The sequence below is a fragment of the Tursiops truncatus genome, chromosome 16, assembly GCF_011762595.2.
Source record: "Tursiops truncatus isolate mTurTru1 chromosome 16, mTurTru1.mat.Y, whole genome shotgun sequence".
Lineage (NCBI taxonomy): Eukaryota > Metazoa > Chordata > Mammalia > Artiodactyla > Delphinidae > Tursiops > Tursiops truncatus.
The window spans coordinates 37,689,233-37,716,201 of record NC_047049.1 but is presented as its reverse complement, the minus strand read 5'-3'; the positions used below and the strand labels follow the sequence as shown (position 1 = coordinate 37,716,201).

The following is a 26,969-nucleotide window of genomic DNA, read 5'->3' as shown; positions in this document are numbered from 1 at the left end:
CACCCACTCCCCAAAGGAGGAAAAGGCAGAAGAGAGCCAAAAGGCAAAATCTCCAAAGGCAACGGAGCCCGGCAGCACTCAGTTGCACAATTTGAATAATCCTTTGTGGAATTCCAACTAATACAAAGACTTCGATTAAGAATCATCAGGAACATCCAGCTCAGCATCTTCTCTGAAGTTTTCTTCAACAATTCTCGTCAGTCTTGATGGCACCCAGATCGGATCTTGATCCGACGGTTCACTCCGTGTGTCGAGTTCTGAATCGGTCCTCCATGCAGGGCGCGAAGTTCCCGGGTTTCGGCACCACTCGCGGCGAGCCGTTTCTGACCGGCAGAATAACGAGCCGCCACACGCAAGATTCTTCTCGTATCACACTTTATTGGAGCACAGCTTGGTTGAAGAAAGATGGAAGGAAGACCCCGCAATCCTATAGCAGTCTGCTTATATAGGGATTAAGAACATGTGTCGCTCTGTGATTGGCTTTCGCCGATGGTGCGATTTGTGAGCCAGCATCGGATAGGTCGCTACTTTAAAACCTCATTAGTATACTTAGCGCAAGCACAGTGGCCACAGGAAGGATGACTCAGCTTATTTCAGCTTCCTGCCGCGTAGCAGTTAGCTGACCGCGCCCTACAATACAGTTTTATTACCTTCAAATACATAAGCGACAAACAGAGGGGCACAGCTTTTTAAATGTCATAACATGTAATTGTTGGCAGCAATAATACATACTTTATTTTGGTAAAGTTCTTAAATAGGGTTGGCTTGTTTCAGAAACTCAGACCTGCTCTGCACCTATTTTACTAAAATGTTTGTGAAAGCTCTTACTGTAATGTATTAAACACACTTATGGGTAAAGAAAAATCTTGATTATATTTATTGCATAAGCCTGTTTTCCATAAATAGTTCAAAGGTAAACTTCAGCTCAGCACAGCTTTAAAAAATAATGGCCTACTTCCATGTAAACAACTCCAATATTGATCTGGTCTTTTAAACTAGTTAAAAGACTGGCGTCTATAAATGTATTCACCAAGAAGAACCTCCGTTTATGGAAGAAATTAATTCCATCAACCACTAAGGAGGTTGTACCCCAATCCTATCTTCAAATTATAAAAAAAAATTATATAAAGTAGCAGATCTTTGGACATTCAAAGTAAACCAACGAAAAAGCTTACAGCTTCAAAAGAGCCCAAGAAACACATTTAATAAACAAAAACACCAAGTACCTGGAAGTGTCTATGACTTTACCTAATGGCATGTTTCATAACTTATGCCTATTAAAACAAGTCCAGGGACTTCCCTGGGGTCACAGTGATTAAGAATCCGCCTGCCAATGCAGGGGACATGGGTTCAACCCCTGGTCTGGGAAGATCCCACATGCCACGAAGCAACTAAGCCTGTGCGCCACAACTACTGAGCCTGCGATCTAGAGCCCATGTGATGCAACTATTAAGCCCACGTGCCGCAACTACTGAATCCCATGCTCTGCAACTACTGAGCCCCTGTGCTGCAACCACTGAAGCCCGCGTGCCTAGAGCCCGTACTCCACAAGAGAAGCCTCCACATTGAGAAGGCTGCGCACCGCAACGAAGAGTAGCCTCCACTCGCCGCAACCAGAGAAAGCCTGTGCGCAGCAATGAAGACCCAATGCACCAAAAAAAAAAAAAAAAAAAAAAAAAAAGGCTCCATTCTTGAAGACTCCAATTTAAAGAAAACAAAAACAAGTCCATTTACCAAGGCTGACACCCATCAGTAGCTAAGAAAGTCACCCAGTTTAGAAGTCCTGATGATCAGGTCAGTATTGCTAAGGCCCCAAAATGTCTATCAACACGGCCACTGTTGCATCAGTGTGCTGTTTAGTGAAAACTGGGATGGGAACTTAAAGCACGTCTATTTCAGCATTTCCATTATTGCACAGATAAGGAAATGGAAGCCCAAAAATGTGAGATGACGACTCTAAGGACGTGATGACCTGCAGACATGTTCACTTGCTAGTTTCCAAGGCATTTTCATGTTTCTTAAAACAATAAAAGAAGGTACACATTATGATTTCTATTTACAGATAAGGGAACAGATGCCCACGAAAGTAAAGAGATTTTGCCCAAGGCTACACTGTGCATGCGCTCTCTAGCGCACTCTCTAACATAGAGTTCCACAACTGGGACTGAAACTTATAAAGCTGAAAATGAACTTTACGTGACTTATAATAAATCCCTGCACAATTTCTTCTGCTAGAACGTAGAAGGATGCAAAAGACTTTCACTTCCATATAGTAACAAGAAAAGGCCAGACAAAAATAATATTTTTCCGGGAGACAAGCAAAGAACAGTAGATGCAAGGACTTTTTCATTAACTGACTTCCAGGCAGAAATAAGCCCTTCTGAAATGAGCAGAGAGCCTTGGTACTTTTTTTTATACCAGGGTAGACTCCTGAGAATGGATACAGTGTGTGGAAGAGCAGGCCTCCCTTGAACGGAGAGACTTTGCAGGCATGTGGAGAATTCAGCCAACACTCAGACAATAGTGATTGAAATCTGGAAACACATTTAAAAACAAACTGCTAGGCTCGACAAGTCCTCTTCCCTGGATTTTTCAGAGAAAATGGCAGAAGAGGGGCTCAAAGTCTTGTGCATTCTCATGGTGACTGGATGCCAGAACCCTGTCAGAACTGAATATAGAGAAGAACCACAAACATCTGAACCTGCACCCAAACCCCTCCCAGCTCAAATACTGCCAAGATCAAAAGGCAACTGCCTGAGAGGGTAGGGGTTGGGCTAAGCCTGGTCTACTCAATCTTGTTAAAGCTACAGCCCAGACTCAGCCTAACTCTTCTCTAAGAGAAATGGCAATGATCAGCCCTTCACGCTAACTGCCTATCAGAGGAATGGGCTTGTACTTTCTGGAAATAAAACAAAAACCCATGTTATACTTCAGTCTCCACTGTTCTGTTTTACACCTACTATCTGTAACAACATAAATTACAAGTTAAAAAGTGATCACCTGGCTGCAGAGTTGGGCATGCCAAGTAGCAATCCATCATCAAGTGGTAAAGCTTACGGGATTGGACCAAACATTCCCTAAAGGCCTGTCCACACAAACTGTAATGTACATTGCTCACATGTCCAGCATGCCCACCGGAGTCATAATACTGCCCTTGGCAGTACTAGCCTCGTGTGACCAGCTGGTCATTTACCACTTTCTTGTCTAGCCAAATTCTCCACAATACTCAGTTTTCTTTGGATGAAACCCCACTCTCCTCTTGCAGTTGACCAGTAAATCCAGATACGCTTGGCCCTTGAACAACGGAGGGGTTAGGGGTGCCGACTCTCTTCACAGTCAAAAATCCCCGAATAACTTATAGTCGGCCCTCCGTATCCACAGTTCCCTGTATCCGTGGTTCTGAACCTGCAGATTCAACCAACCACAGACTGTGTAGTACCGTGGTATTTACTACTGAAAAAAGTCTGAGGGTAAGTGGACCAATGCAGTTCAAACCTGTGTCATTCAAGGGTCAAGTGTACTTTTGCTCTCAAACCATTTAAGCCAAAGGAGTTCCTGAAGGGTCATTCTCTCAAAGCTCCAGAACCGCCAGGAGGTGATTTTTGACCTGGCTTTGCACACTTCCAGGATTTTGAATCTTGAATGGGGCAATTTAAACATCTGGAGTTCATTTAATCCAGTAGAGGAATGAAAGCAAGATTCTTAAGCAATTCCTGTTAAAAAAACTTCTGGAGCTTTCAGAGTTCCTAACCTGAGTCCAGTTCTTCAGCTTCCCTCTGATCTTAAGAGCTCCTCATATCCTTCAAATAAATCCTTTATTGCTTAGGTCAGCTAGAGTTGATTGCCTGCGATGGAACCCTAACTGGTACTCTTCACAAGGCTATGACTGTGGCCCGGGAGACAATGCTCATCTCCCTCAGACATGTCTGCAAAGGACTTTATTTACTGGATGATATATTACCATTCCCTGTTTGAGTATCTTGGTCATTCTTAGAATTTCTGGAAGCTATGCATCTTCAAGACAGTGAGGCATACTCCACTGTGTTCTATTCTCAGCTCCAAATCTTGCATGTCGGTAATTATTTCAATGTTTGGCTCTAGTTTTAAAACTGAGCTGTCATGATTCACAAACCTGTGTCCTTAATGCATTCCACAGCAGCACTAACATTCACGGAAACTGTATCTCAAAGCAAACAAGCTTTTATCTAAAATTGTTCTCAAGCAGATTTATAACAGTAAATATTAGCCAATCACAAAAATATACTCCCAGTTCAGTGTTTTGGTAATGAGACCCTTATGCAGTGTTAGTATTAACAGTGTAAAATTCACACCAGTGTTAACGAAGGAGGTTTTATTTTTACTCACATGCTAAATGGTTTTTTTTAGGTTTGATCTCATTTGCTTTTGGCATCTGTGCTATGCAGGCATACCTTGGAGATATTGTGGGTTTGGTTCCAGACCACTGCAATAAAGCAAATCTCTCAGTAGAGCAAGTCCCACCAATTTTTTGGTTTCCCAGTACACACAGAAGTTATGTTTACACTGTAGTGTAGTCTATTGAGTATATAACAGCATTATGTCTAAAAAAACAATGTACATACCTTAAAAAATACTTTGTTGCTAAAAATGGTAACCATCATCTGACAATGCAGGGTTGCCACAAACCTTCAATTTGTTTAAAAAAAAAAAAAGCACTATTTGTGAAGCACAATAAAACAATGTGTATACCCTTACATCTTTTCCTCAATACAATTTCATGAACATGATGACCTGGACAGTTTGCGGTACGCGGACCTCTCACTGTTGAGGCCTCTCCCATTGCGGAGCACAGGCTCCAGACGCGCAGGCTCAGCGGCCATGGCTCACGGGCCTAGCCGCTCCGCGGCATGTGGGATCTTCCCGGACCAGGGCACGAACCCGTGTCCCCTGCATCAGCAGGCAGACTCTCAACCACTGCGCCACCAGGGAAGCCCTAGAGCTGTAACTTTTGACAACATGGATGGACTGAGAGATTGTCATATTAAGTGAAGTCAGACAGAGAAAGACAAATATATCACTTCTTTGTAGAATCTAAAAAACAAATGATACAAATGAACTTATTTACGAAACAGAAACACGCACAGACAGAGAAAACAAACTTACAGTTACCAAAGGGGAAAGGGTGGGGGGAGGGATAAATCAGGAGTTTGAGATTAACATATACACACTATATATAAAATAGATAAACAAGAACCTACTGTAATGGAATATTACACAGCCATAAAAAGAAACGAAATTGAGTTATTTGTAGTGAGTTGGATGGACCTAGAGTCTGTCATACAGAGTGAAATAAGTCAGAAAGAGAAAAATAAATACCGTACGCTAACACATATATATGGAATCTAAAAAACAAATTAAAAAAAGGTTATGAAGAACCTAGGGGCAGGACAGGAATAAAGACACAGATGTAGAGAATGGACTTGAGGACACAGGGAGGGGGAAGGGTAAGATGGGACAAAGTGAGAGAGTGCATGGACTTATACACTACCAAATGTAAAATAGATAGCTAATGGGAAGCAGCCACATAGCACAGGGAGATCAGCTCGGTGTTTTGTGACCACCTAGAGGGGTGGGATAGGGAGGGTGGGAGGGAGACGCAAGAGGGAGGAGATATGGGGATATATGTATATGTATAGCTGATTTACTTTGTTATAAAGCAGAAACTAACACACCACTGTAAAGCAATTACACTCCAATAAAGATGTTAAAAAAAAAAGAACCTACTGTATAGCACAGGGAACTATATTCAAAATCTTATAATAACCTATAATGGAAAAGAATCTGAAAAAGATTATATATATATATAAAATACATAAATATATAAAAAAGATTTATATATATTTATATATACACACACATATCTGAGTCACTTTGCTGTTCACCTGAAACTAACAGAACATTGCAAATCAACTATACTTCAATTAAAAAAAGAGAGAGACAGAGCGCGAGCTGTAACTTCTGAGACGATTAGGGAACTCTATCTTTGATAACTAAATTTATAACAATTTCAGTAATGAAGGCTCTCTAAATATTCTGTCAGCTCTAAATGGAATGATTCTATGGCTTTATTTGAGGCTTCCAGTTGGTGCTGGGATTTTAGCCATGCAGGATATATGCTTAGCATATCAGAATTCTATTCAATATTCTGACCTTAAGAGAAGCTAAAAAGAGAATTATAAAATATACATCATCGAATTCATTTCCTTTTTCCAGAAGAAGCTGTAACCTCTGTCCACAAATAAAACAATTCTAGTTTAAAAAAGAAAAATTCCTACCAACGGAATTCCTACCATTTTTATTCAGGCACACTCAAAGCTTGAGACATCCTCGACTCCAAACCTTCAAGTTATAGCTACTAAGTAATATTAGATTATTGTGGTCATATAGAATATTTAGATTACTCCAATCCAGCTATTGATAACATGGTGAGTTCTGCATCACCCTGCAGGTGCAGGGTTAAATGAGAAAGGAGATAAATTGGAAAGGGGATACTGAATTGATACAAATATTGAGTTTCTAAACTCTATTTTAAAAAGGCCAAGGAATAGTTTGAAACACATCAGACTTACCAGATGTCTTCCAACAATGAGGCTTTTAGAGAAACATCACAGGTGATCATTTCATCTCAATCCCTAGAGTAGAGATCTAGGGATCATGGAAATAGTTTAAGCATGGAGAATACTTAAAAATTGAGCCTGGTCAAACAGATGTGTACAACAGTGTGTAAAAGCGATAAAATAATGTGATAGCAAACATCTGAACAGTACTATGGAAGGCACTATGCTACGTGCCTTACATACATCATCTCATTACACACCCTATAAGATGAGTGCCACTGTCACTCCATTTTATAAATGAGGAACTGAGTCTCATTAAGTTACGTGTCTAGTCCACGTATACACAGTTAATTAATAGGGAGCCTGGATTTAAACTCAGGCAGTCTAACTCTAGATCCAGTACTTTTAACCGTTAACCAAAATGAAATACCTTAGAACCTAGAATCCAATGCATGCCAAAAGCTTACATCAAACATGTCTACAGCAAAGGATATATAACACTAAATGTTCCTTAAAATCATAAAGTTTCCTCAATTACTTTAAGATATTAAGATGCCTAGATGAGTCATGTGTTGTTGGCTTTCGTTTATTTCTCTAACTTCATTTGATTATTCAAACTATGATAAATTTAACTACTACTATTGGATATTCTGAATTTAAAAGAAGATAAAAAGAAAGGACACGAAGAGAGATATGTCACTCCTATTTTTGATCAGTATTACCATCAGATTAAAATTAAATGACTACTGAAGTTCATGCTAAAACAAAATAATGGTTATATACTAGAATGTATGCTATAAAAGTTACACAGCAAGATGAAAACAGTCCAAGGGCAAGTTTTATAAACCAAAACAACCCCAGAAAATTTTACATAACTGAAGAAGACAAAGGAGTAAGTAGAGAAAACTCAATTAAGAGGGACCTCTTTATTACATATTTATAAAATAATAGTATAATATAGTTATTAAAAATGGAGATGAAATATTTTATTTTTGGTATCTTATGTTTTGCATTCAATTTTTCAATCATCTTCACAATTTTTCAAAACTTGAACCTCTACCCCACCCACCATTCAAAGAACAAATGAAGAACAAACTATCCAATGGGTTCTAGTGAGAGACTTAATATCAAAGAAATTAATCCAGTAGCTCATGAATTAAGATTGAGAATTTTCAAAGAAATACAATAAAAACAAAAATTCAGAAGGTACCTCAAGATCATATTGTGCCATTTTCCTCATGCTGTGTGTTTAAGTGCCTATAACAGAATTCTGGTTAATGAAATTTTGGACAAAAAAAGTGTCATATTTTGTGCACACAGCATCAAATGACTACAGATACAATATGGGGATTCTGCTGTGCATATCTGTACTAAGTAGGGCATAATTTATAATATGCGAAGAAAAAAAATTTAAATTACAAAATGGGTATTTTTAGCACATTTAGTAACAGCTAGTTGTTTTAAACTATCATTTCATTTTTGATGACCAAATTATATGTGACCATAATTAAAGAACATATAATTTTAAAATACTACTAATAAACCATGGTTACAACAGAACTGTTACATTAAATGAAGAAAGGAAAGTCACATACATGTACTGAATGGCACTGAGGTTTTTCAAAGCCATTCTTTTGAAAGGCTTTCAGTCCACCTTCACATGTATCAGTTAAAAAAATGTCTCTACTCAGTGTGCTTGCAGAAGGAGATGAAGTCAGTTCTGATCACCCAAGTGGCTGACAAGCACTCAGTGCTGATCACTGAGCAAGTCTTTTGTCTCACTACCCTGACAACCATAACTGAGCCACATCTAAGTCTCTGATGCGGCAACTCCAACTATTCAACTGCACAGAAACACCTCAGAAACACAAAAAAACACAAACAACAACTGAAACAAGTGACAACTAGAAATGGCTGAATCACTGTACCTTTTAGACACAACCATTAACCTTAGTTTTGTGATATGCTATTTGGTACTTTTTGATTCAGTAGTTGGAGTAAAAAAAAGTTTCTGTATTCAAACCTATTTACAGAATGTCAATATAAAATGTGTGAATATATACATTTAATATACACACATGCACGCACGCGCGCACACACACACACACACACACACACACACACACTCACATATCTAGAAACCAGCACTTAGCCATGTCCCCAATTCTCACTAATGACTCAGTAAATCATTTGTTACTTTAAGACCAGCTTAGATGCTATAAGGCTGTAACATATGGCTAAAGAGGTCAAACACAAGCACCCACACTCAGGCTAATTAAATTGTTCCTCCTCATGATTTTCCACAAGTAGTAATACCATTTATATAACAACTATATCTCAATAACTTAGAATTCAGAGTATAAAACCAGTGTCATGAACATATAACTCCCTCACTGTTTAAAGAACACTCCTCCTTCTGTTCTATTTCCACTAATGGTAAGAGGGCACACCAAACTGGATCACATTGAACTGTACAAATTATCTTTACTCTCAATCTAAACAAACGTGAGTTAAAACATTCTGAAATGCTGCATCCTTTGATTTCTTCATCTTTTCAATTGCCCGATGCAGGTCCTGTTGTTGCACAGGTCGAATTTCATCTTCATCATGGCTAAAATGCAAAAAAAAGAACCACCAAATATTCAAATAATTTTAGAATACATCTCCCTAAAATATTTTACCAAGACTAAAAAATGCAGTCTCTTACCCATCCAAGACCCCAAAGACAACCACAATTTACAGCTTCACGTGAATTCTTCCAAGGAATTAATCTATGCATATAAATGTCTTAAGAGATTTTTAAAAAGCACTTACCAGCAAGAGGTAGGAAGCTAAAATGGCTGGCTATAAACATTATAGCTTGGTAACTAAAATCAAATACTTCACACTAAGAATATAAAGGTGTGAAAGTTGATCTGAATGGATTATAATTTTAATCAAGGATTCAAAAGCTTTCCCATTAAAACTGGAATTAAAAAGTAGCATGTGTTTAGCTTTTAATAAACTATTATTATTGTTTATCTTATCATGCATGTGTTTAGCTTTTAGCTTGTGTTTATCTTATCTTATCATGCATGTGTTTAGCTTTTAATAAACAAAATAAAATTCATTCCTACTAATAAAAACCAACTACTCTAAGTCCTCCCCACTTCAATAAGGAGAAAAATATGATCCAATATATAATGTCTCCTTTGTAACTTATAGACACTCAGGAAAAATAATTCAGGGAAAAAGTTATGATAACCTAAGTCCATTACCCAGACTTTTTGCATTGAAATATAACATTTTCAGGGTTTTAAGGACAGCAGAAAAACAGAATTTTCATTAAAATTATTTAAGTAAAATTTATTCATAGGGTTTTTTTTTCTCCTCTTAACATATACAAGAATAAAAATCTTCAGAAGATAGATTCTTGGCTACAGAGGTCAAAAGTATTCCTAATTTTAGTGCTAGAGTAGCTGGATTAATCTGGCAACAAATAAATGGAGTGACCCTCTCCACGAAGGGGCCCAAGGGTACACTAAAGATAGGCCCAGAACCAGTGCAGGCACAGCTCCAGGTTAACAGGGTAGCTTTCATGCAAACCTTTCTATACCAAGAGAAACCTTTTTTGGCAAAGCTTGCTAGGCAATACAATGTAATTAAACACATAAGTAAGACAGGCAAATCCAGGTCACTTGGAATGAAAGCCTCAGAAGATGAAGAAGGGAGACTAAGAAACAATGGGGCAATTCTGTACAGGTACAGAATTCATTCGACACAAGCCCCCAAAGTACACTGGTTTGCTAAGAGTCACGTTAGAAGGTTGATATTTTGAACAGGGGCTTAGAAATGCAGGGTTATACTGGTTCAGGGCAAGTGGCCTTATGGGAAACACAGGATTTTGTTCATCAGAGCTGCATTATTCCATATTCCAGTTCACTAATACAACTGGTACAAGACTGGTTTCTCAAGCTCAAGATACTTTGAAACTGCTTTCAAGTTTGCTGTAGTGACAAATGACTTCTTTTTTAGTAAATACATTATTAACAAGTTGAAGTCTAGTCCACAGCAACGTCCCCATAAATGTGAAATTTCTGGAAGCAAGGCACTCATTTCCATAATGTAGAAATTTAAAATACAAAAGCAATCCAGGGACACCAGAGCAGCTGTTTTCCTGGTAGAGATGGGTAAGCTTAAGTTTGTCAGCTTTCTGTAACCCTGCTCATGGATTTCCAGTAGAAATTCAGCTTTTACTTCTTGCTCTTCATTTCAGATGCTTCCCAAAACCACCCTCCCTTGCAAATTCATTTCCAGAATTCTCCTTCAGAAAAAAGGCAATAAATAACGTTAGGGGAATTTTAAATTCCAATTTACCTTTTTATTCCATAAGCAGAGTTGGTATTATAAAGCAAAATAAAAGGAACTATCCCAAAAGCTCTAAAAGGGTTTGACAAATATTAAGAGATCAACTCTAAATACACATACCTTTCTTCTGATGTAGAATTAACATATTCCCTGACACAGAGGAGGGCAGCATCTCGACACATCTCCTTTAGGTCACTTCCTGAAAACCCATCAGTTTCCTGGGCAACTTCCAGCAGGTCCACATGCCTATCCACCTTAAACAAATATAAAATATGCTTTAAAAAAATGTAAAATATACTGCAAAAGATATATCCAAACACTCTTAGAATTAAAGAAAGTTAAGCATATTGGAACAGCATGGGAGGAGAATCAATAGATAGTATTTTCAGTCTCTAGAAGTTTTCTTTTTTTAACCATAAAAGCTTAAAATTTGAAATCTAATTTTCAGTAATTGTCATTATGACCAAAACATAAATAAGTCTTACTAGATATATCACAGAGTGATGGGGAATAATAGGCATTCGAATATTGCTGGATTGACTTTGGTGCCTCTTAGGAAGGTCCCACTTTGACACTTCTTTATAATATAGTCAACATACTTGGCAAATAGCCTGGATCATTAAGTCCTGAGACCTGATTTTTGTAATATTATGATATTACAAAAATCATATTCTACTAAAATATTCTAACCCTCATTTTAACTGTACTGCTTTGATATTCTACTACCTCAACACTAATTCAGCACCTATGGTTTTGCTCCCCAACCTAAGCTTATACAGTCAAGCCAATTAAGTGATCCTCCTGGGTACATAACAGACTTGGGATAGTTAAAAGCTGATATGTAGCTTAAGAAGAGAAAATGAGAAAGAAAGAAATTAATTATAGTAACTACCATGTATTAAATGATTCTTATATATCATTTGCTGTATTAAGTACTTTTCATGGAGTATTCTCATTTAATCCTGACAGGGAAGTATTCTCATTTTCGTTTACAGAGAATAGTAAAACCTGCAGAGGTTAAATAAGTTGCCCAAGGTCACACCATTGCCAGAGCCAGGGTTTGAACACAATGCAGTAAAGATCCAGCTGTATTTTTTCCCCCATATAGCTAACCGTTTGTCTTAACATTTATTTTCCCCAAGTTGACTGGAAATGCCGTCTTCATTTGTTACTAAATTCCCATTTGTCTTTATGGAAGACCCCGGTGTAACTCTATACAAGGACAAGAGACTTGGAGGTAAGACAACATGGGATCTACTGTTAACTCTGCAACTGTGACCTCACATGACAGTGTTCTCAGTCCTAAATGTGGAGATTAAATAAAGAGAAATCACATATTCTTTGATAAAAAGAAAACTGCACCCAGAAGGTAGGTGTGGAACAGGCAAGGAAAATGGTAAACTACATACAGATAAATCTAAGCTTTAATATATAAAAACAGTAATAATAATCATTTAATTTGGGGTAAAGAACTAAGTAGCACTAAAAGAGAATGTGTAACTTCCAAATGACTAGAGGAAGAGGGAAAAAGGAATGAAGAACACAAGAGCAACACTAAAGAACGAAGGACGGGTGGGGAGGTAGGGGAACTGGAGGGGGAAAGGGGAAGGTGTGGGCAGGGGGTGGGTGGGGGGAGTCCAGGGAGGGAAAAAAAAGCATAATACATGGAAAGCACTAAAATAAAAAAGAACAAATGCAAATTTATCAGTAATCACCACAAACACAAACAGAAATCATTACATAATGATAAAAAATAATTCACCAGAAAAATATAACAAATGGACAAACCCACAACAATACTGGGAGATTTGTAACAACAATACTGGGGATATAAGACGATAAGTTCCTAGGGCTAGTTATAGTTAGAATCTGTGATCTAATGTACAAACATAAAAGCTAACCAACTGATTACAGGCATTCTGTATAATCTGGTATCACTCCTTTGTTGGTTATAGGGTTGCAAATGTTTTCCCTGTGACGTGTTCTTGCACTTTGCTCACTGTATCTTGTCATACTTCAAGAAGCCTTAAGTCTGATTACAGTCAGACTTTTCTATTCTCTTTGTAAACTTTTTTGTGTGCCTCAGAAACTCACTTTCTCTATAGTTTGTAACAGTGAAAGAGAAAAAATAACCTACACTTGTACCTGTATTATGTATCTATCCACACACATTTATGGAACTGATACACACAACGAACTTCAGGATAGTGCTGAGAGTTCTCCACAGCAGGATACCAATGATGGTGTGGGGTGAGGGAGCGGGGGAGGGGTCGACATGAAACAAAATATATTAAGATCAGGCTTCCCTGGTGGCGCAGTGGTTGAGAGTCCGCCTGCCGATGCAGGGGACACGGGTTCGTGCCCCGGTCCGGGAAGATCCCACATGCCGCAGAGCGGCTGGGCCCGTGAGCCATGGCCGCTGAGCCTGCGTGTCCGGAGCCTGTGCTCCGCAATGGGAGAGGCCACAACAGTGAGAGGCCCGCGTACCACAAAAAATATATATATATTAAGATCACCTTTTAAATCCAGGTGCTAGATTTAAAGTTATTTGTGTGTATGTCTAAAATAAAAGACCTTCCAAATTATTCTCCGAGATGTTAAAAATTAGTCCTCCTCCCTCAAAAAATCAACGCCTCTACCCTACCCTTTGCCTTCTCCTTTGTTGGGCCACACTATGTTCTAATCACTCACAAATCTTGTGCATGACAGGGTGATAAAGTCACAAAGATGAACAAAACAAGTATAAGAAAAGAATAAATAGAAAATTCCAGTCATTGGGGGAGAAAGATTAGTAAACAGAGATAGCATTCCATAATGGTTAAGAGAAAGGCTCCATCACTACTTTGCTATGTAAACCTGGGTAACTCATTATATAACTTCTTTGGATTTCAGTATCCAGAGACGTGTAAAAGAGTACTAATATGTACTGCTTAGATGAATTGAGGATTAAATAAAACAATGTGTATCTTACCACAATGCTTGGCATACAGCAAGCACTCTAAAAGCAGCCCTTTTTATTTTAAGATAATGGCTCTAGATAAACCGTGAAGTAAGGAGAATTATTTTTATTAGGCAAGTATGAAGGCAATTCCCAAGTTAAAAAAAGGTTTTGAGTACTGGGAGCAAAATAGGAATAAATTAATGAACGTCCAAAATAGCTTGAAAGAATAGCACTTATTTGTGTGCGATTATTCACTATATCTGCCATTGACTGTACACTGCATGATAATCAAAGCATTTTACATATATTATTTAATTTAAATTCTCTAACCGACTCTATGAGATTGTTGGCATTATCTCCGATTTCCAAGTGAGAAAATGAGGCACAGAGATGCTAACAATATTTGCTCAAGGTCACACAGTAGGAAATGGTCAAGCCAGAATGGGATCCTCAGGTCTGTCTCCTAAACCCATGCTTGTTAACTATTCCCGCTGTTACAGACAATATATAAATTCAGGTTAGTCTGTATAGGGAACAAAAACTATCCTTACTGCAGTGTCAGACATGATACTTGTATTAGATATAAATGTTATTAGTTCTAATTCTTTCATACTTAAAACGTTAAGCCCAAACCAGTATACTATCTTTTTTAAATGAGTGGGTTTTGTTAAGGATCTATCAATAAAGAATTGTGAAAGACTGAAAAACAGTATCATTTCAAAAGCTTCATTCTTTTTTTTTTTGCGGTATGCGGGCCTCTCACTGCTGTGGCCTCTCCCGTTGCGGAGCACAGGCTCCGGACGCGCAGGCTCAGTGGCCATGGCTCACGGGCCCAGCCGCTCCGCGGCATGTGGGATCTTCCCGGACCGGGGCACGAACTCGTGTCCCCTGCATCGGCAGGCGGACTCTCAACCACTGCGCCACCAGGGAAGCCCAAAAGCTTCATTCTTTTCTTCAGAGAAGAAAAAACTCAAAATATAAAGGTCTAGCCATCTGTTTGCATCAAAAACTCTAATTCTGCTCAGGAATGTATACGCATGATAATGCTCATCTTATTAATGTGTGTTACTGATTTGAGGCATCTTTTAACAAAATTACATTAATTTCTTTCATATTCCATTGAAGTAACAATATGCCTCCAGCATATAAATACCAGCTAGTAGGAAATGAGACATTCCCATGTCAGCAATTATCCAGAGAGCACTCATATTCTGCATCATAAAACTGATTAGACACTAATTCTTTGTACTTTTATAAATAAGAAACAGAATGCTAAAAATTGTCTGTACTAATGACAAATGTAATTCTAAAAGAATTTCCAAAGATAATACTGTTAAAAAAAGCAGAACACTAAAATCAAAGTTTAAATTAGGCATAATGAGTAGTGTCTTAAATTTAAATGCTAAAATTTAATGGCCTGTGTAAAGTATGGCTATCATACGAGACAAAGAGCTTACATCTCATAATTTACATTCATCATCTATATATCAATGACCTATATCACCTATATTTACACTGGACCACATATATGGGGTTCAAAAATGTTAACTTCCAGCCACACTTCATTAAAAATTTTTTTAAATAACTGTATTAGTTAACCTGAAGTCTCCACAAAATTGTTCACAACTACCTTGTAATGCCTGTTAAACTTCTAGCCACATCATAGCCATTCTAATTCAGAAGATCTTGTGAACTCATTTAATCCCCTTTGTTTTCTTCTCTGTTCATCAATGCCTATCCTTATCAAAGGTTGACCAATGGAGCCTGTTTTATCTAAACAGTACTACAACTACACAATGTCTTCTTGAAAGCAGTAAACAAATATTCAGTTAAAAGGCAAAATGTAATTTGTTGATTTCTCATTCATGGAGGACAAGAGTTCCTTACCCAGAATATATGAAAGGTTTTAGGAATTTCCCTGAAACTATACAAAACATTTCAAGTATATACGCAGTTTTTAAAGGAAAGATGACATAGCTTTATCTCTTTATTAAAGGGCTCTATGATCCCCAAAATGGTTAGTAACCAATGATCTAATCTCTGTAATTTGTTAGACACTTTAAACTTTAGCAAATAGCATATATGTTATTTTGATATATTGTAAAGAAATAAATGAACAGAACACCACTGAAAGATACAAGACTTGAACAACCAGAAAGACATAAATGCTTCTGGAGAAAGAGTCAACATCAAAAATATCTTAATTCTCTTAAATTATGATCCACCAAAAACACTATTGTTTGTTTTTTTTCTTGAATAAGACAAATTAATTTAAAATTCATACAGAAAAAATAGCATACCAAGAAACTGTGGGCTGGGGGACACCAAGAGGTGTCTAGCCCTACCTGATATTAAAACTTACAAGACCTAACGATTAAGAGTGTGGTGGGGACTTCCTTGGTGGTGCAGTGGTTAAGAATCCACCTGCCAATGCAGGGGTCACGGGTTTGTGCCCTGGTCCAGGAAGATCCCACATGCCGCGGAGCAACTAAGCCTATGAGCCACAACTACTGAGCCTGCGCTCTAGAGCCCACAAGCCATGACTACTGAGTCCACGTGCCACAACTACTGAAGCCTGAGCACCTAGAGCCCGTGCTCCACAACAAGAGAAGCCACTGCAAAGAGAAGCCTGCACACCACAACGAAGAGTAGCCCCCGCTCGCCGCAACGAAGACCCAACGCAGCCAAAAAGAGAAAAAAAAAAAAGAGTGTGGTGCTGGTGAATAAACACAGAAAAGACCAATGACCTGAATTCAAAGTCCAGAAACATAGCCAGTACACACGAGAATTTAGTATATGATAAAGGTGGCTTCTCTAATGAGGAAAGGATGGACTATTCCAAAAAATGGTGTTGGACAACTGGGTATCCATTTGGAAAAACAAAAGCAAAATTCAATTCATAGCACACATCATACATCTGGATAAATACCAATTATAGCAAAGATTTAAACGTAAACCATAAAACCATAATGGACATCCAGATATTATGTATCTCCTAATGAAAGAATATAATTCTACCCAAGAAGTAGTCCTCTCTCCAACTGAACCTAATCTCATCCAGTCTCTTGATCCAACTACCAATTTTAGAGGAATTACTGCTCCTTGTATAATCAGCAAAATTCAGACTATGGAAAAATTTGGACAAACATAATGTGGTTTTTTCAACAAATAAATTGAAAGGTGAAGAGGGAAAGGACGAGAGACATGAAGGGAGACTCTATCGTCTATAGATTAAAAGAGATTTAAAATCTGAAATAATTGAAAATTACAAACTTTATGTGGATCCTGAGTCAAACAAAAACATGGTTTAAAAAAAAAAAGACGTTTAGGAGACAACTAGGAATTTGAAGAGACTAGAAATTCAATGATAGTAACAAATTTATGTCATTTTTTGCTTAAGTATAACAATGGTAATGAGGTTAGGTTAAATAAAGAAAAGAATCCTTCCTTTTAGAGCTATAACTAAAATATTTACAGATGAGAAATGATGGGAAAACATGGGAGGTAAGGAAGTAGATAGGGTATGGATGAAGCAGAATTAGCCATGGGATGATGGTGATTCAAGGAAGCATGAAAACCACTGAAATATAAATATGCCTCACTACGGGAAGCTATTTGGTTTCTTAATTTGGATAGCAAGTTCAAGTAGTGAGTTTACATATGAAATTTATGATAGTGAGGAATACCATGTTATTAAAATATACTTGGTTACAGAGTTTTGGAAAAACAAGTAGCAAGAGCTGGAGAATATGGAAACTTCCTTTACAAACATGGTAGTGGAAAAGGACTTTTAATTTAGATCAAAACTTAGAAGCCATAAAGGGGGGAAAAGTCCAGTAAAATCAAGACAACCTAGGAAAAAATATTTTCAAATCATATAAACAAAGGGCAAATCTCCCTAATACATTAGAGTTCCTACAAATCTACAAGAAAAAAAAACATTCTAATAGAAAAATAGGCAGAGAATATGAACAGGTATTTCACACACACACACACACACACACACACACACACACATTCTAGAGGCTCTTAAACATATACTGCTCATTTCATCCCTCAATGTAAATTAAAACTATAACGAGATACCATTTTCTACCTATCATGTTGGCACAAAGTTTCATAACATTCTGTTGGCAAGGCTATAGGGCAACAGGCACTCTAACATTGCTGATATAAGAGTAAACTGGGGAACTTCCCTGGTGGTGCAGTGGTTAAGAATCCACCTGCCAATTTTGGGTTCAATCCCTGGTCCATGCCTGTGCGGCTCAACTGTTGACCCTGCGCTCTAGAGCCTGCGAGCCACTACTGAGCCTGCGTGCCACAACTACTGAAGCCCGCGCACCTAGAGCCCGTGCTCCGCAACAAGAGAAGCCACTGCAAAGAGAAACCCATGCACCGCAACGAAGAGTAGCCCCCACTTGCCGCAACTAGAGAAAGCCTGTGCGCAGCAACGAAGACTCATGCAGCCAAAAATAAAAATAAAATAAATTTTTTAAAAAAAAGAGTAAATTGGCATGAAGAATTTGGCAACTAATACCAAAATTATAAATATCATACCCTTTGATCTAGCAATTTTTCTTCTGGAAAATTCACCCTACTAATATTCCTGGCACAAGTGTGAAATGACATATGTACAAGGTTATTCAATGCAGCATTTTTATAGTAGTGAAAGACTGGAATCAACCCAAATGTCCTTCAATGTGGCTGATTAAATAAATTATGATTAAATATAAATTATGATATATCCATATAATGGAATCCTATGCAGTGCAAAAGAAAAGAAAAAAGAGAGAGAGAGAACAGAACGAGTAAACCATATGCTAATATGGAATCTCAAAAATAAGAGAAAAGAGCAACAGAGAACACTGGATATGGTTTATTAATATGGCTTATGTAGAAAAGGGGAGAGGAGTAACGTTACATTCTAATTTGCTTGTATAGGAATAACACTACCTGAAAAGATACAGAAGAAATATAAGGGAGATATGAGACTTTTCCCTGTATACCATTTAATATATATATTTTAATTTCTGAAACGACTATACCACCTATTTTTAAAATACAAACGATTGAAGATTTTGATTATTGTACCTTCTTAATTCTAAATTCCAACTTCAAAAAATATTGCAATTAAATAAAACCCAAAACCTCCCCATACTTCTCTGCAAAAACAAATGTATCTTATATAACAGGAAACCAGTCTGAAAAATATCAAAGAGGATTTTAATCTGTAGATATGAAAACACATGGCTTTTTAAAAAGCAAATTACCTTTAATTAGTTCAAATATGCCATAATAATTGAGTTGTATGAGCAGCCAAGAGTTTACAGTAATTTACAAGTTGAAAGCTACATTATTCCCAGGTTCCTTTTTCATGTCTGTCTAAAATGATTTTATGAACATAAATATTTTTATATTTATAGGATGGGGAAAAAATGTAATTTTCTACTTACATTTTCATTTTTCAAGATGAGTTTCAGGATTGCTTCTCTTTGTTTTAGAGCCTAAAAGCAGGATAATTTCCAGTTAGCATTTTTAAAAAAAGGATCAACTAATTTTCCTAATATTTCTTCCTTTCCTTGTAAACTACCTGACAATACCTATAAGAAATGACAGAAACTCTGACAGGTCATGGAAACTTTTGACTAAAGCAAGGTCTAGATTCTAGACTCTAGATTAATCATTTGTGGTTGTCTTACTGAACTGTATCTTCTTATTCTGAATCCCCAGTGCCTAGTACCATATCTGGAAAATAACATGCCCTTAAATGTTTCTTGAGTGAGTAAATGAATTCCTATGACTACCAATGTCTTTCCTCTACAGCTCTGCAAATCTCCTTTTCGTAATTTAGGAAACTTCTGAAAACTCACTGCTGCCATAAAATTTTTTATCAGTAACTGGAAGAGATGGCAATAATAACTGCTTGGTTCTTCCATTTAGCATGTAACTTCCATGTCCACTAATTTATATTAGTGAATTTTATTTAGTGTTAATAGCATATTAGTTTATATGCTTGTATACTCCCCCTGCAGCGATGCTTCATATTACTAGAGAATAGAAGCTTTTATAGAATACCTTACATATACAGTAAATATGAATGCTTTTAAAGATTATTATGGCTGAACTCATCCCTATTCCCACAACCACTGAAGAAAACAGAGCCGGTTACAATGAGTACCAAATTAAATGACCTGAAAAACAAAACCAAACTGCTGTTTCTGTAATTCAAATGTGTTAAGTATGAAGGTTAATTTGGTATGTTAGGCAATCACCAGCAGGTACTTTTTGTTAATAAGCATTTAACTTGGAAAGAAGTTTTAAGGTAAGGTTAAAGGTAAGGTAAGGTTAAAATACTTTGTTTTTGTTTTTTTGTTTTTTTTTTTTTCGGTATGCGGGCCTCTCACTGTTGTGGCCTGTCCCGCTGCGGAGCACAGGCTCCGGACGCGCAGGCTCAGCGGCCATGGCTCACGGGCCCAGCCACTCCACAGCATGTGGGATCTTCCCGGACCGGGGCATGAACCTGTATCCCCTGCATCGGCAGGCGGACTCTCAACCACTGCGCCACCAGGGAAGCCCCATACACTCTGTTATCATAGTTAAACAGTAAGAAAAAAAATTATCCTATAAACTGCGTCTGTGTGTTCACTAAAAACAGAATGAAGAGGGGGATTATAAAAATCCCAGTTTCTACATTACAGGTATGCAAATTTATGACAAATTTGAAAAAATCTTTTACAACCTATTTGGAACTCATACAAAAATATATTAAACTTGCAACTTTAGTAAAGGCTACTTTCCATGCTGTTGTACCCTATGTTCTATTCTACTGTACATCAAAACCCTTTGTTTGCTCTTAGACTATAAGCAGAGATTCTATCAATATAATCTTTACCTTCAGAACCACTGAGGTAAACTGATTATCTCTAAAAATATTCTGATGTCTTGGTAACAAAATAAGATCAAATATCTTGTGTGAAGCATACAAAGTTTATCTAATCCTTCAGCAGTCAGCCTTTCCAGCCTCATCCCCACCTACTTTCCTTGATGCCCCCTAAGTGAACTATCCCCAGAAGTCACCATTAAATATGTGCTTCCACACCTCCTTGCCTTTCTCTATTCTGGTAGAAAAGCATTTCTCTGCTTCACTTGACTGTCAAATTGCTACCATCTTTCATCCTTCAAGGTCCAGCTCGATTCTGTAGGTTTCACTAACTCCTCGGACAGAATTATGTTTTCATCATCATCTCAGGTCCTCACAGTTCTTTAAGCATACTTTTGTAAAGTACACTTTTTTTTTTTTTTTTGGCCACGTGCCACGCAGGATATCTTAGTTCCCCAACCAGGGATCGAACCCACGCCCTCTGCAATGGAAGCATGGAGTCTTAACCACTGGACCGCCAGGGAAGTCCCCATTTTACATTATTTATTTTTGTGTCCGGCTCCCCTGCAATACAGAGTTCTTTTAGGACGGGGCCACGTTCTATTCACCAGAGCCTGGCAGGTGTCTGACACATATTAATGCTCAATAAATATTAGTCATACTAAGTACATTTTCTAGTCTCCTATATCACATTAAAAAATCTCTGCACCGAACCATCAGGTAGATTTTCTAACAGACTGCCTAAGTAAATGTATACCCTCAGAGGAATCAGAGGCTGCAGCTGCAGCAAAGAGCCAGCCAGAGTAACTGTGCAGAGGCCACAGCCACCAATTTCAGGAAACCATGTTTACAGCTACAAACTGTTAAGCTGAAGAATATAAAATGGGGCAAATATTTTTAGGCCAGAGATTTTAATTTTGAAAGAAGTGACAGTGTAAGTTCTTCTACATAGCAATATACGTGACATGCTGATTGTATGGTGCATACAGTCTATTACTAACCCTGTTTGTTTTTTTCTCCTTTAATCTAAAAGCAGACAAAATTCAGGGTTTAGGGATTTTGTGCAAAAGAGTATCAAGTTTTAATCCTCTACTTGAGGGTACTTTTAAGTAGCAAAAAAGAATGCTAGAAGAAGATACTTACTACCAGTTCAACACCACCCTCACATTTGCATTCTTATGTTAAAGTGTAATATCATAGCTACTAGTTAATCATTAATCCTGCCACAGGAAAGCACTGCCAATAATTAATCAAATAAATACCAGGTGTTCTTCCTGTCAGGCCTTCAGAATGGTTCTTTAACCCTAAAACCCTAATTTCATCCTATCCTAAACCAAAACTATAATTTACATTTTCTTATGTATCTTCCATAGATAACTTTGCTGCATTCTAAAGAAAATCACTGAAGTGTCTAGACGAACTTGAGGTAATGAGATACTTTGAAGAGAAGCAAGTAACATTGATCTTAGGAAAGAAAAATTTAAAAAGCAAGAAAAGGAGTGGAAAGGACAAAAGTAATTAGGGGGATTCTTGCCCTATTCCTTCCCTGCCTGTCATAAATAATAAGTCTTATTTTTTAATCATTCCCTTTGTGAAATCACAGATAAAGACATGTAAAAAAGCAAATATTTAACTGTTCATAGTATCAATCAAATCCACCTACAGGCTGGTTGATATGAAATCTCGTAGGCATTCTTCTCATTATAGCTGAGTCAAGATCCTGAGGACGATTAGTAGCTCCCATCACTATGACCTAAATATATAAAGAAAACAAAGGTATTAAATATACCAGTAATACTCCTTTCAGGTTGTTATTACTAGAGTTTAGAAGATATAGAAAATTAAGTGGGGTTTAAACTAAATCTTCTATAGGAAATCTGACTGTAATCCAGTATTACTCAAATATTTATAGATATAAATCAGAGTTAATCCTAAATACATCAAATGATAGCAAAGCTGGTAAGCCTGATGCGTTTCGTCAGACTTCTAGTAACTAAAATAATACATTATTCAGTTACTGAGGAATCATAAAAATTTTTTTAAAACTATTGTATTTTGCAAAATATGGCTACTCAGTGGCTACATGTTGAATAACTTAAAGCTATTTATGTTACAGCTTGGGAGTATATATGAGGGGACTACTTCAAGTCCTTTAATAATATTAAGGAGAGAATCATTTCCCCTACCAGAATCTGAGGATTCTGGCAACAGTAACAGATATCATCTATTTTTTCCTCTGGATTTCACATCATCATTTCATGGCACTATCAGCACTGCAGGTGACATCTTTTCAGTGCTAATAAAACCTCAAGCAATCCAATTTTAAACAAGGGCAACAGAATAAAAGCAAACATCAAAATGCTGGGTAGAATATTAAAAAAAAAAAAAGAAAAAAAATTGCTGGCGGCCCCGCCAGCCTCTGGGTCTATGCCACTTATTTATAAAGAATGTAGAGACGAAAAATCAACACGAATAAAGACAAAGATATACAAAACTATTTAATTTCTGAACGGCTTCAATATTACCATTATTGTTGATATTTCTGTATAATATATAAGCACACATCTGTTATCCAAAATGAAATTTATTGGTATTCTAAGGAAAACTTTTATTTCAGCCTAAGAGGTCTTAGATTTCTGAAATAATCTGAAATCTAACTCCAGAACAACATGTTGAAAAATACACTAACTCTTATATTCTACTTTTTTTTTTTTTTTAGGCTATGCTGTGCAGCATGTGGGATCTTAGTTCCCAGACCAGGGATCGAACCCGTGCCCCCTGCATTGGGAGTGCAGCATCTTAACCACTGGACTGCCAGGGAAGTTCCTTATATTCTGCTTCTACTCTTTATATTTAACATTACTCAACTGCCAAATTACTTTCAATTAACTGTGAGAGGTTGCCACCTAGAGGGAAAAAATATACATACAAATTTGAGAAATAGTTCCATAATATAATGCAATTTTGTATTTGGGTCAAGTGATCCTAAAGTCAAAATATTAATGCTCTTACCTGTTTTTCTTTACTGACTTTCTACAACTCTATAGAATTAATAAGGAAAATTTCTACCTAATGTAAAACAAAGTCTTTAAAAGTGATCAAATGAATCAATTGTATAAGATAAAGGATGAATATAGTATATTTTGAGATAGAGTATTCATTAAATAATAAAAGAGTTCAAAGTGATATGGAAGCTTGTTGAAGACTGATCATATTATGTTGTAGAGAATCACAAAAAGCACTGTGGTTGAGTCAGCACCTGAAAAAAACTGAAAAAGGGGCTGTACTTTGAGAAACATTCTAGGTAAACAGCCTGAAACAAAACAAAAACCCATTATGAAACATGAAACACTAAAACTTAGGATCAAGGGATCCAGATAAATCTAGCACAACATGCCCTAATGAATTTATTTGGGGTGGTAACAGATATTCACGATGAAAAAGCAAAGCAAGAGTGACTGACATCACTTAAAGAAGTAAATTTTAAGGAGTGATTTTAAGGGGCAAAAAAGATAACCTTTACACATATATTAACTCATTTAGTGCAAATAAGTAAAATTAAAAATGGGAAGCAACAGTAATTTTTTAGTATTTATGCAGCAAAATTAATGTACCTTTTAGGTATTAGGTAAGACTTCTAAAAATCTTTAAAACAAAATATTAAGATAAATTTTTTACCATTTCACACTTAAAACAATCAGATCTAAATATATGCCTCAAAAGCTGAACTATGTCAATGAATACCCTAAAAATAATGTTAGCTTTTACGTCTCAAGTCTCTCAAGATGAAGAATATATCATTGACTAACTTGGATTTCCAGCAGTAGTGACAGGTTTAATTGGGCCATTCAACTATTTTTGTTTCCTCTGTTGCAAGGAAACAAAGAAAGTAGGCTGGGGTACTGGGCTCCATCCATAGTCACAGAATAGACAATTTTAGAGGAAAGCTAACTGGTTCCTATTAAAGAAGATGTCTAAAACTATTATTCAAATTAGTAACAGCCATTTTACCCCCTCAACACACAAAAAAGTTAAAAGCAACATCTTTATTTTCTTCCTCAAAAGTATGTCATAATAGAACAGTAAATACTATTAGTATAATAAAGAATAATGGTTCTAAAAATTCAATTTGCTGTATCAGAACCACACTGTGGGGCTCTGGAAGAAGTGGCTCAGGAGTATAATCCAAATTATTTTATAATATTATTATCATTATTTCCTTGGTTTTAAAACAATACTCTGATAAGATATAATAGTAAATATCAATATTTCTCTCTTACATGGGCTAACTATTCAATTCTCTGCATACTTTAAATACTATTGCTTAGGAGGATAATTCGTTTTTGGAAACCTGCAAACTAAACTCATTGAATAGATTTCTCAGAAACAATGATTAATATAAATTGTTTCTAGTAATTCACCAGAATTTATCTATGTTGTGCTTTCTTCTCTAATCATCGAACAAACACTAAAGGCAATTTTCCCTCAAAATGAAATTATACTTTCATAACGGTGATGTAGGAATGGGACTTAATTTTCTTCTTGAGAATCAGGTGTCTCAGCACTTTTGATTTATGGTAATGTGGCGGACAAAGGAGATCCTTAAACCCTCTGGCTACAAAACATGTAAAAATAATATAATATTTTTAAAAACTCAAATTAATAAATCTGCAAAAAAGTAAAGGAATTAAGCTGAATCCAGCAACAAAGCCTATACGTGATGGAGATAAGCAAGGGTAGAAGTTGACCACGTACCATATGGACACGTACAGATTTTAAAAAGTGGCGTGCGTGATGAGAGACCAACCTACATAAAGTTGGGACTCATGAAGTACTATGGCCTGAGAAAAGTGGTGAAATATTAGAAAACCTATTTGGCAGAGTCAAGCCTTGGTTCTTGGAAAGATATATAAACACACACACTAAATCTCTGAGATTTCATGGTTCATGGCCAGCTAACATGGATCTTGAACCTGAATTTACCTGTCTTTGGAAAAGAACACAGCAGAGACAAGTACAAAATCCTCTTAGAACAGCAAACCGTCAATGTAGATTCCAAAAATTCACACACAAAGTTCTACCAAATATGATTTTTCCCATGAAATCACAAAACACACAAGGAAATAACCATCTTAAACTCAAACGCTAGAACAAGATGTACAAATACTTATATGCTAGAATTACTGAAGATGGACTATAAAATTAGTTTTAATACATTGAAAGGAATAAACAAGAAATAAAAAAAAAAATCACATAGCAAATACTTATGTAGCAAATATATACCAGATACTGTTACAGGCACTTTACTCAGATTAAATCCTTAAAATCCTACAACAATTCTGAGGTGGATACAATTCTTCCCTTTTTATAGATAGTACCCCCTCTATTCAGACACACGGTGATTATATAATTTTGCCAAAGTTACAAAGCTAACTGATGCCAGGGCTCTGCTTTACTAATCCAACTGGCAAGAGACCATCAAAACTGATCTGGCAGACCTGAAGAAGAATTTCTAGAGCTGAAGGATATAATAACTGAACTAATAAGCTCAATGAAAATGCTACATAGCTGAAGGGATCCAAATGAAGCCAGAATTATCTAATTGGAAGAGGTAAAGAAATTACCCAGAATATAGCACAAAGAGATAGAAAATATGAGAGACGTTAAAAAACATGGAATATAAATAAGGTATGTCCAAATGGCTTTTGATAAAATCACAAGGAAAATGGAAAAGAAAAAATATTTGAAGAAATAATGGTTGAATTTTTTTTTTTTTGGCTGCGCTTGGGTCTTCATTGAGGTGCGCAGGCTTCTCATTGCATTGGCTTCTCTTGTTGCAGAGCATGGACTCTAGGTGCGCAGGCTCAGTAGTTGTGGCGCATGGACCTAGTTGCTCTGTGACATGTGGGATCTTTCTGGACCAGGGCTCAAACCTGTGTACCCTGCATTGGCAGGCAGATACTTAACCACTGCGTCACCAGGGAAGTCCCTCTAACTATGTTTTCTTAAAAGGGGCAAAAACAGATTACAAAATAGAAAATACCTACTGAAGTTAAAACAATGAAAGAACATTATTAACCTTCCCAAAACTTTTCCATGAGAAAAGTTTTTATATACATGAGATATAAAATAGGTGATTCATGGAAGGGGGGGGGAACCCAAACAGAAAAATGGCTCTAGAAGTTCCATTTCCAGCAATATGGCA

At 36.8% G+C, this 26,969-nt stretch overlaps 1 protein-coding gene across 1 annotated transcript in view; it reads right to left on the bottom strand.

Annotated features, from left to right (window-relative positions):
- Nucleotides 1–7,503: 7,503 nt before the first annotated feature.
- Nucleotides 7,504–26,969, bottom strand: part of ATAD1 (ATPase family AAA domain containing 1) — a 55,227-nt gene continuing 35,761 nt past the window's right edge. The window contains exons 7-10 of the mRNA XM_004315128.4: nt 22,428–22,517; nt 19,338–19,388; nt 11,064–11,197; nt 7,504–9,207 (exon numbers count right to left, since the gene is read on the bottom strand). Coding sequence (XP_004315176.3) covers nt 9,087–9,207; nt 11,064–11,197; nt 19,338–19,388; nt 22,428–22,517 — 396 coding nt within the window. The 3' untranslated portion in view covers nt 7,504–9,086. The remainder of the gene's footprint in view (nt 9,208–11,063; nt 11,198–19,337; nt 19,389–22,427; nt 22,518–26,969) is intronic.